The 12,137-nt window shown below is 38.1% G+C and overlaps 1 protein-coding gene across 1 annotated transcript in view; it reads left to right on the top strand.

Moving 5' to 3' along the window:
- The first annotated feature begins 496 nt into the window (after nt 1–496).
- The window catches only part of caln1 (calneuron 1), a 44,716-nt gene continuing 33,075 nt past the window's right edge, over nt 497–12,137 (top strand). Inside the window, exons 1-2 of the mRNA XM_068317982.1 lie at nt 497–615; nt 8,779–8,900. Coding sequence (XP_068174083.1) covers nt 539–615; nt 8,779–8,900 — 199 coding nt within the window. The 5' untranslated portion in view covers nt 497–538. The remainder of the gene's footprint in view (nt 616–8,778; nt 8,901–12,137) is intronic.

Below are 12,137 nucleotides of genomic sequence, written 5' to 3'. Positions count from 1 at the left end.
TCTCTTTCTCTGTCACTCTCTGCTGCTGTCTTTTCTCTCTTCTCTCCTATGTGTGTTTTGTGAGCACAGCTGCAGGCAGACTGGAAGGTAGGGCTTAGTCTGTCATTGGGACTCACTAATGAGCCCACTCTGTCTCCCCATGTGCAGGAATGTTTGCATTGTACAGTGACTGAGAGAGGAAGGGGGGAGTCAGGGAGAGGAAGGGAGGGAGGGAAAGAGTGAGGTACCAAGGAGTGGAGCATGAGAGGAGCTGTCTTACCTGCATCTCTCGCTGCTCAAACATTTACAACGGCTTTCTTGGAACTGATGCCCCCGCTCTGAGACAAGCCCAATTGGTGGCGGCAGTCAGGCTCGGTGGTTTGTGCACAGGCAGTCTGCCAATGCTGCTAGAGGCACCACTGCATCTAAGAGTCTGATGGAGGAGGAGGTCACAGAGCCTGATCCACATACAGTGGAGCCCACCGGTATGCCACCGCCGGGGAAGCACTCAGAGGTAAATGGAGACTTGCCAGGCAACCCGTTCCTAAGAGACGAGCCGATGGACGTGATGGAGAGTCCAGCGAGGGAGCCTGTTCCACTGCAGGATCCAGCTTACAGTCAAAGCCAGCAGTGTGGGTAAGAATCAGCCTGAGAGAGACAGACAGAAAGAGAATCAGTTGCTGCAGGAAGCATGCTGGTAATACATGCAGAGATGTAATACTTCTTTGGGACAGTCCTTTCTTTTTTTTCTCAGTTTGAATAACAAACATCTGGCTCCTGCTTTTGCTCTGAATGCTTGATGAATTGTCTCAGATCACTGCCTTTTAATGCATGTAATGTTTCTCTTCTGCACAGTCCATAGCACCGAAAACCCATTCAAGCGTAAAATGCTTTCATAGAAGGTTTAGCCATGTGATTTGTCTATGATTGTTTTCAGCTTATTACAGCGCTGTTACAGCTTCGGGTGTCTGATGTTTGTGTGTGTATCTAAATGTCTTCAAATAACATGTAACAAAGGCAACCTGAGGAAACAGTAAAAAAATATTTTTTTTATTGAACCAAAGAGGTTATTGAATACTACAGTGCTTTACAGTGACACAGTGAGACACATCATTTATAAATGGAGTATTAGAACAACAGTTAAACTGTCCAGAAGTGGCTGACCTTCAAAAATTTCAACAACTGCAAAGAAGTCTCAAAAGATCACAAACAAAACATCCAAACAGCTGCAGACAACTCTCATCTCAATAAAGGTCAGTGTTCCTGGCTCCACCATAGAAAAGACACACAGAAACAACATCTGTGGTGAAGAGAAAGGCATTGCTAACCCAAAACAGTCTGAATCACAGCACGACTCACCTTAGTGAAGCTCAGAGATCTGTGCAGAATATCCTCTAAAGTGATGAGTCATTAGTTGATGTATTTGGAAGATAGGGGTTTCGTTATATCTGGTATAAACCAAACAGTATTCACAAAAGAGACTTTATCCCAGTGGTCAATGATGGAGTTATCAGTGTAATGTTGTGGGGATGCTTTGCTGCTTCAGGGCCAGGAAGACTCCATAAAAACGATAAGGAGAATTATGCTCCGTACCAGAAAATCCTGAAAGAGGTTGTCAGGTTATCAGTCTGTGAACTGAAGCTGAAGTTCTGCTGGGTCATGCAGGATGACAATGATTCAACGTGCAAGAGTGACACCAACTCTAATTGGCTCACAATGAACTAAACTGATACCTTTTAGTGGCTTTGTCCAAGTTTGTTGTGTTTATTGAGGTTTCCTTATAGTTTTATTTATATTTTGGTTAAAGGTCTGATGCAGTTTAGATGGAGATTCACACAAAATAGAGGAGATCACGATCAGACCCAGAACTTTGTCACACTATTGTATGAAAACTACGTGGGACATATTTTAATTCACAAGTTAAATTAGTTTTCTGTGTTGTATGACTTGTCTTATGCCGTTTTATACAGCACTCCTTAGGAACTGGTTGAAAATGTAATTGGGTATTCATCCATCCTAATCATTTTACTAGATGGAAAGCCTAATATAGTTGAAGTTTCTCCTCTACTTGACTGTTGGTCGATATTGTGCGACTGGTCAGTTAGTTAGTTAGTGTTCACTCAAACGTCTAAAGAAGCTTCAATAGTGCCGCACATTAAAGTGAATTTAAAATAATAATAGGTCAATTATAAACAGGGTAAGAGTTCAAAATGATTGTGACTTGTGAAAAAATTTTTTTTTTTTGATTTGGAGTTATAACTCTCAGGCTCATGAGTTATTGTTAGGGTGGAGAATGGAACGCTTCCTGCTGCATACTTAGGTGTTCTGTTAAAGTGATCACACCTGAGAAGGTGCTTTCCTTTCTTCCTTGTATATCTGTGATAATGTGATCCAAAGAAATGAACTGGAGGCCAGTAATGCAGTGTGTGTTTATCTAGAAAGAGAAGCTCACCTTTCTTTTGATGTTAGAAATGAGTAGTTATTCTTTTCCATCTCACTGGTAATGTTGCATACTTCATCTACTGGTGTATTTTGTCAACATAGATTTTTAGACCAACTCTCAAGGATGTCAGTTTTTCATGATCTTTTTCACACAGCTGATTTTCTACCTGGAGGCTCTGCTTCGAGTACCCAGTCGTCCCATCATGATTGGCTGCTACAGGGTATGAAGTGAGAAATTGCCTCTGGCCTGCTTGTCATACAGAAAGTTTTGAATGCAGTTATGATCATTTTGTCAAGTGCCGCTGTCCTCAGACATGAGGACTGGTATTTCTGGATGGTTGTGGGTTGAACTGTCAAATCATGGAAGTAAAGACCGGCTGCTCATTTGACCTGTAAAGATGAACATATGAATCAGCGCATGTTTAGGTGCTGTGATTGTAGACGAGGGTCAAAAAGTTTGTTCGGCCTAGCAATGTACATTTGATGTTTATAAAAAGTAGGAATTCCATATAGTTTACTTTTTATTAGGGCTGTAGCTTTAATGCGTTAATTAGATTAATTAATTATGCTGCAAATTAACGCGCTATAAAAATTAATGCAATTAATCGTGAGTGGCAAGTCAATGTGTAAGCATTTTAAATTTGGCCCATTGAGGGACCCGTAGGCTGCAGTGGCGTCACTTCCTACCTGCGCCACTAGTCAAAAGCATTGTAACTGACAACAGAGATGGACGCGACACAGGAGAGCGAGGCAAGACCACTCGGACCTTTGGGTGGAAAGTTTATTTATAAAAAGAACAAAGACGGGACTATCAACAAAAACACAGTGATTCTGCGCTGCCAATCTGCGCTGTAGACGCCTCCGTCAGTCTGCCCCAAGGCAGCTGTGGCTACACACGTAGCTTACCATCACCAAGTATGAATGGGGAGTGAATGAATAATGGATCCGATGTAAAGCGTCTTTGTGTGTCCAGAAAAGTGCTATATAAATCTAATCCATTATTATTATTATTATTATTATTATTATTATTATTATTATTATTATTATTATTATTATTATTATTATTATTATTATTGTATTATTATTATTATTATTATTATTATTATTATTATTTTACTATTATTATCATTATTATTATTGTTATTATTATTATTATTTTACTATTATCATTATTATTATTATTATTATTACTATTACTATTGTTATTATTATTATTACTATTATTATTATTATTATTATTATTATTATTTGTACCTTTTGTAAAAAAGAATTTTCAGCAGCTCCAGCCTAACGTATCATTTAAATGCAAAACATGTCAAGGACACAGAGTTGAACGTTAGCTTACCCTTTTAAAGGAAAAGCCTGTTGGCATCTTACTATTGATGATGCCTTATTTAGAGGCATGTTATACTATTCATTTTGAAGTGTTGTATTGAGTCAGCTTTAGTATTAATTTTGATTGAGAGTCTGCTTATGTGCCTATTTGAGACTCAGCCTTATTTTATTTCTGAATTGTATTTATTTTATTTAACTGTATTCATATTGTATTTTTGAGAAATGCACCTTCGTCTAATTGGTTTGCTGATGTGCTTGGTCTTTTTTCTTTTGAATTTCATTTATCGAGCACACTTAACCAATAAAAATGTGGATTTCAAATCTTCTTTTCTTGGTGTATTCTATTGATTAGTCATACACTACAATTTTGTAATGTCCTAGAATTCAAATTCTTTATTTGGGGGCCTTTAGCAGGTACGAGATTAAAATGCGATTAATTACATTAATTAATTACAAATCCTGTAATTAATAATTAATTCGACTAATTTTTTTAATCGCCTGACAGCACTACTTTTTATATGATGAAGCCACCACGGTGTGCTGGAGACACGCCCAGAGTGTCCCCTGCCTTATGCCTGAATAGATATACTTCAGCAACCCGGCAGACAGCGGAAGAAGAGCGTACTGAAGATAAATGAATGAATTAATGAACAATGAGACCATTATTATACTATATTATATTATACATGATTGAAATATATTTTGAATGTATAGTGTGAGTAGTTAGGACAAAAATGAGCATGAACGACAAACATATCAGCATTTTCACTGCCGTACAAGAATAAAGTGTAATTTCACATCCGCTACAGCAGGTGGCAGTGGCGCTTTCATGTCTGCTTGTAGTATGCCGTTAAATCTAATGAATAGGTGTGGATTTCATCACACCAAAACACACACACACACACACACACACACACACAAACACACACACTCAGTATGTAAAGAGTTCCTTTCTGTGCCTCAGGTTTGTTGGCAGCAGGGTAACGCCTGAGGAGTTTCCTCCAGGGTCAGAGTGCTAACTGGTCGGCAATCTTGGTCTTATCCTTGGTGTGTCAGTGTGAGCACAGTTTAGATGAGCATCTTCTGCTGTGATTGGGTTCAGTTTTGACAAAAAATGTTGAATAATGCTGGAAAAACTGATAGACTAATGGTTTGTTGTTCATCTGCCTGTCTAGCTAAAGGAAACAAGACCTAGAATGGTTGTTAACTTCTCCAGTTTGCAATTTTCTAAAAGAAACTAGAGCAAGAATTTTTCTGTCCATTCATTCAAAGTAAAAGTCTTTTCATGTTTTTCAGTTCTGAAATCCAGTTCGTCATTAGACTTCAGACACCATTAAACCCAGCTGTCATCCTCCACGCTTCATTGTTCAGGCTTTTATCCCTACAATCCATCAAGTTAAAAGAGAAGGATGACTGTCTGTGTGCTGTCTACATAAATCAGCATTATAAAGGCCTTCGAATGCTTCATAACAGTAGTGTCATATGAAGTATTTGGGTGACGATGCTGTACAACTGAAAGAGAAGTTGACTTTATTTACTCTCTGTGTGTCAGGTGTGCTTGATCGTTGAAATGAAAGAATAGATTCTGAGCTCTAGTGACCCGGCTGTCAGAGATGAATCAACTGTTGATGGTCGATCATAGTCCACGTCCATGTTCTGTGCACATGATACAACAGAACATCAGGATGCAGGAATTTACAAATGTGTTAATTCAAAGGTACTTTGAGTCACACCAACCTGCTCAACGGAAGTAGCTTTTGATGACATCATCAGCTCATGTCTTCAAGGTGATAAAATCACATTCAATTTCTCTTAAACATGATCAGATTTTGTTTCAACATTGTGTTCATGCGTGATTTATTTGAATTAGCTTTTCTGGTCATCCTAAATGCAACTCCAAAACAGCTCAGCCTCTTTATGCTAAGAAGAATGTCTGCGAGCTTTGAGTTCTGTTGGGCTCCGTCTGTAAAAGCGCTTCGAAATGTCTGTTGATGTGATTAAGCACTTTATAAACAAAAGTTAACTGAAGTTGATTGAATCAACTTTATTAATTCCCTGAAATTATTTTTCCACTCTAGTTGTTAGTAGCTTTTGATCACGCACATATTTATTCATACATACACACATGACGGCATATACAGAATAGAGGTTTGATAAACATCGACGAGGTCCAGTGTCTCACAGACAGCAGTGATTCTTTTTTAAATTAAGTAATTACTGTATTCCACTCTGGTCCTGAAGGGAAGATTAGCTCAGCTGAGACCTTAATCAATTTAATCAAGTGTAATGATGCTGAAGGAGACAAGCAGCTCCGTTCCTTGTCTTCCGAGGGGGCTGGAGAGCAGTTATTTTAATGTTTAAACACACAATCACAGCTAATCTACTGCATTCATAAACATGATCTGTGAGATGTTACAGTAAAATCTTATATTAAATAGTAAATCCTGCTAATGTGCCATAACATCTCTTTACTTTTTAGACATGACTACTTCTCCGATGTCACACCAGGATAGATGGAAGTGTCTGTTTCATCAATCATCATAGAGGACAGTTTGATTTGATGTGAAAGGCTCTGAGCTGCTGGGAAGATTCCACTGGAGAAGGAATTTCCAAATAACCAGAAGCATTAGATCTGAGTTACATCAAAACTACCAGAATATTTCATCAGTGGAAGTATTACGGCACATGAACCACACAGATTTATTTAGGGCAAACATAAAAACATTATGTCCTGTGATTAATACAATACTGATGTGCATTCTTTGGAATTCTTTGAATGAATATAATTAAATATTAATTCCTTAATTTCCTTAATTTATAATTTTCATTGCATTTATGACACTTATGGTAAAGATATTATTGCTGCAGGGTATTTAGTTTGATAAATGAATCATATGGTATCCTGAGACAACACACCAGTGGAAAAAAGTGTTAATGAACAAATACACAGTACATGTCAGTGCTGACAAGCAAACTATAACCTGTTAAAATAAATATGTCTGTCAAACTTTAAATATTGAAATTGCTCATCAGTGAAAACTCAAATAATTTGAATAAAAATATCAAACAAACAAAAGAAAACTTTCACATGTGTCACAACAAGATTCTTTTAGAAAGGAAGAGCCACTAAAGGAGAGTGTTTACTTCTCGTTCAGCTGTAGAGTATTCTGGTCCTCGCTGATGATCGCTCTCTGCTTGGTGCTGATTAGTGTAAATTATTAAAAAATGCAGATCCAAGGGACAGAAACGTGAGAAGGCTTACTGGAAGTCTGAGTCATCCTGCGTGCTCATGCTGCACATGCATGACTGACATTTGAGTTGCTTGATATGACAGCCTTTCATTTCTTAAATCACTTTGATAAAAAACAAAAAAAGATTCTTGTTTTAAGAAGTTATTTACTGAAAAATATGGTGATAAATTATTTGTACATGCTGTAAATCATTCCTAGGATAGCTTGCAACTTTTTTCAAACTGTATATTATACCTAACAGCCATTTGGGTTGTAACATTAATATAGAGAGAGGGGACAGAGAGCGATGATCGTAATATTCATAATGGCAGCTGAAAGACTTCTGAATAATTAATGAATGAGGATGTGAAAAAAAGTCTTGACAATGCCTGCAAAGCAAGCTGGCCGTAAAGCTCCAGGCGTTCTGCTTTCTTGATATGTATGCTTATTAAACTGACAAACAAGAAAGATGTGGGGACCACTTTTCAATTTGCGAGGTAGCAGCTGGCTGACAGCTCCAACCATGCACATTGGTAAGCGCTGGACACAGCGATAAAAGCCTCCAAAAAGTGTGAATGGTAGCATAAACTAGAACAAAAACCTGTACATTTATCATTATTGACAGATATTCCGCTATAAGTTTCTTTAATGGTATGTTTCCATGAAAGAAAATGTAAAAATAAATTCCGTTTGCAGCTGTTGACATTGTCTTAACCTCCACGTAACTCAGTGTAACATATTTATTTATATATTGAAAAGTCTAGATTAATTTACTGAGCTCAGATATAGTGTTCAAGATATATATATGTGTGACAGCTGATAAATTGCCATTTTCTAATTTATAAATGTTTACTAATGTATCGGTAATGAACCTGATGAGAACATTTGGGTTTCCATGTTGTGAAGTCTTTCTGCTGGTTTGTATCTGTCTTAACTTTGTCTGACAGACAGGATGACTCACTTCTAGATTGATGCATTCTCCAGTGATAGCCCATATTGATGAATTTGATTGCTAACCTGAAACAGCAGCTGAACATTATATACATTTCAGGAGATTTGTTTGCAAAATGTTTTTTTGTTTTGCAAAAATGTAGTAGCTGAAACTTTCATGACATTGCAGAAATTTGATGTAAAATTAGAAGCAGGTTGAGAAGTCCAGAACTTCAGAGCATCCCAAAACGTATACACTGCTCTTTGCGTAATGTCTGAGCTCATTCTGAACATTTTATTCTCTCTCACAAAAATCACACACACACACACACACACACACACACACACACACACACACACACACACACACACACACACACACACACACACACACACACACACACACACACACACACACACACACACACACACACACACACACACACACACACACACACACACACACACACACACACACACACACATTGTATTTATGTCCTGCTATGAGCTCCGTTCACTGTGTGACATCTCATTTAGTGAATGAGTTCTACTTCTTTATCGATCATGTTTCTGCTGTGGACCTTGAACACTAATGTGTTTGTAGATTCACCAGAGGAACAAACAAGCCCAGACAGGTGTCTGTTGCAGTGAGTTGTTTACATTGCAGTTTTCTTTTCTACATTAATTCATTTCAAGTATTTATTTACCTCACAGGTAAAAAGGGAATTTCCTGATTATTTAGAAACATATGAAAACTGTTGAGCATGTAAATTAATGAATCTTATACCAAACCTAAGGGAGTAATCTCTTCACCTTCTTGCTGTGGGTTTCTGCTGTCTAACTGTCTGCCCGCTGCCTCCAGGGAGAAGATGCCGTTCCACCATGTGACAGCAGGCCTGCTCTACAAGGGGAACTACCTGAGCCGCTCGCTGTCCGACAGCGACAGCGACGTGCTGGCCAGCATCTCTGTGGAGGAACTTGATGGTAAAGCCTCTCAAAATACTGTCTGGCTGTTGTCCCACCTTTAGCTTAATGCCCATTTAAAGAGATTTGGCTGCCGTTGACTGCTTGGCACATTCCATGAGAAATGAAGATGAGCAGAATGCATTTTTACATCGAAAAGATGTTACCGTAACCCGAATAATACACTTGATTAACTTGTTTTAGTAGGATTCATTTATTTAGTAGCATTTCGCTTATTGCTGATGATATAATCAAAGTGAAGCATCTCTTTTCAAATGAGGAAGTTTTTAATTCCAGGAGGATAACACATTGTGTCAGGTTTGCAGAGATTAAAAAGACAGTGACGTAAAAAGAAAGTGTTTGTGCTTGAATAATGGTTTTGCATATAAAGGATATTAACTTTAGTTCCACTTCATATCAGCTTCTACAAATTTACTAGTAGTTAAAGATGTTGGCTGAAGTAGAAATAGCTTAAAGTAGAGGATTGGGAGAGAAGTGAGTATTGGTTGATGTGTAACTGTGCAGCATGTCGTGAAAGAACAAGAACACAAGGACAAGAGTATCAAGCGCACAGAGTCTGAGCAGTGACGACTATCCGGCACACACTATGGTTTCCACAAACCATAAGCAAAAAATAATCCATTTGTTTAATAAACTAGACCGGAAGGCTAAGTTCTGATGGAGTGAAATATTTAGTTTTGAAGAACAAGGGCTGATTCATCCCAACCAAGTCGATTTTATAGGCAGTAATGCTATGAAAGAAAACCCCAAACTACAAACCAGCACTGAGCCTGGGCCAGAGAAGGGCTGTAATGTATTGTTCCCTGGATGTTTTATGTTACTAGAAAAATTTACCTCTGCTTGTTCTTTAGCCGGTTTGGGGGTTATCACCTGGGCCCAGAGAACACAAACCTGTGTATTACAGTCTAGTGGAGTTAGCAGTGGCACACACAGTCACACACAGCACAAATAAAACACTCCACTCCAGTCCGACAAAATATAAATCCACTGATGCAACATTAAACAGCCCTCTGGAAAATTGGTTGACAGCACACAGTAATAAGCTGATATTCCGTCAGGGTTGAGTTTTAATATGCATGGAGACATTTGCAGAGTATGCCTTTCATTTCTATTTCAACAGGTTCATTTTGTTTGAAGAATAAGCAGCTTGTGTTTAATGAGGTCAGTTAAACACTGGGAAATGGTGCCTGTTGACTGCATAATTACCTTATCAGTGTTTACTATATTTTATATGCAACATTTTGGTTGATTATTTGGTGGCATCACACCAGTTAGAGGGTCACCGGCGTGGCTGTTTTAGACTCTCTCTAGTTATCTGAGAACTGAGTGGGAGGAATTAGTCATTCATAATGTTCATTCACGTTGCCTGTCATCAAGCCACTGAACCCATGAAAAAGCTCAGAGAAATTAGTCAAACCAGAGTGGGCAGATGTCACACAGACAGCTTCACTGCAGATTTGTCCTTGCAGTGATGACCCTGAACAATAAAAGGATTTGAAATCACATAGAATATGAAAGATCTTCTTGATTGTGCCTTGCAATCAACAAAGCAGAGCAATTGTTGCATATGGACAAGAAACATTTATTTATCTTACTATTCAAATAAGAATGAGAAATATAATGTGTGTATTTCATGAATACAATTAGGTTTGAGTCCTGTCATAATCAAACTCTTATTTATTCAGCAATATATGGACTGTTAAATGTGGCTTAGAAACCAAATGAGGAGTACAATTTTGTAATTATGTCATATGAAGGAAATATTAAAGGCGACTTATTATATATATATGTTTAGTTTGTAAACAATCAAAAGGTATTTTGGGGTGGCGCAGTGGGTAGCGCTGTCACCGCACAACAAGACGGGTCCAGGTTCGAGGTGCCCTTGAGCAAGGCACTGTCCCCCTTACAAGTTGCTCATTTGGGCGCTCAACATAGGAGCTGCCCTCCACTCTACCTCCCCTGCATGCGTACAGGCCCCCTGTGTGTGTTTGTGTGTTCAGGGCCTGTACACACATATACTGTATATACATGATTTAACTAACTAGAGTGTGCCACTAATTTCCCTGCAGGGATTAAAATCAGTATATAATATTTTTTTTAAAAACCCAAGCAAACATATTTCTTCACTCTTGATTGCCATTTTAATATATTAATTATTGGCTTATTAAATGCCAAAAAAATATTCTTTAAAAATGTATTCAGGTATAGACAAAAACAATTACAATTTTATTGCACCCTAAGTTATTTTGAATAAATGTGTGCATGCATACTGAAAACATGCAGTAACTAAAAAAATAAATCATCCTTCCTAGCAAAGGTTATTAGTGCTGCAGCTTTGAATGTAGTGTTGGCAGTGTGGACATGTAAGGATTTAATGACACATAATTATTTTTCCAAGCATTAATAACAACTCCTGTATTTATATTTCCTACTGATGATTCCCCCAGAGCAGCTTCCACATTGTGCACAATCAGCACTTCTGCTTCACAATATTAAAGGATGCAATTTACTGAATTTCTCCTAGTCATTTTAAAGGTTTTCAGCAGCAGGGCTGTCAGTTGGTTGTGGATATGGAATCAGTCAGCTGGGATGGTTTTATAAATGTCTCGTGCCTCAGGTTGTCTTTTTGGATTTATGAAGATAACAACTGACCCTCTAGTCTGCCTTACTGTGTTGATCATACCTTCAGAACACAAGTCAGTCAATGAGAGGAAGCTGGCTATATTTATCTTACTGTGAAGTAGTCAGGTGTTTTCCAGCAGCTTTACAACAAGAAGAAAACTAATGTGTGATCATCTGATGAACTGTAACTTGGAGTTTTCTCTTTTTTAATGTCATAACAAGTTATTCGCATCAACAATTAACAAACTTTGTTGAAATAAAAAAAAAACTTTTTGGGGCATTTCTTTATCCGTTGTGGTGATGAAGTTGCATCATTACACTCATTTTAAAAGCAATGCAGGGATCCAGATCACAAAAATTCCTGCCAATCTGTGTGAACACAGACACCAAGCCTGGCTTCAGATCTGAGCCTCTGATCTGTGATTCGCTCTAGAGACTTCACTGCTGCCACTCAGCAGAGGACTGGCTGTGAAGATTGCTGTTTACAATTAAAAGATTATTATAAAACAATGTCAAACAAAACCTGAGGGCATGCATTGCAGTCCCTTTGGGGATGCACTGCTTTATGATAGGAGCGTACCCTCTAAGAGGAATCTAGAGGCCTGATCATTTTGC

This window comes from Antennarius striatus, chromosome 6, assembly GCF_040054535.1.
Source record: "Antennarius striatus isolate MH-2024 chromosome 6, ASM4005453v1, whole genome shotgun sequence".
Classification (NCBI taxonomy): domain Eukaryota; kingdom Metazoa; phylum Chordata; class Actinopteri; order Lophiiformes; family Antennariidae; genus Antennarius; species Antennarius striatus.
Note: the sequence above shows the minus strand (reverse complement) of the source record. Positions and strands in the feature narration are given on the sequence as shown.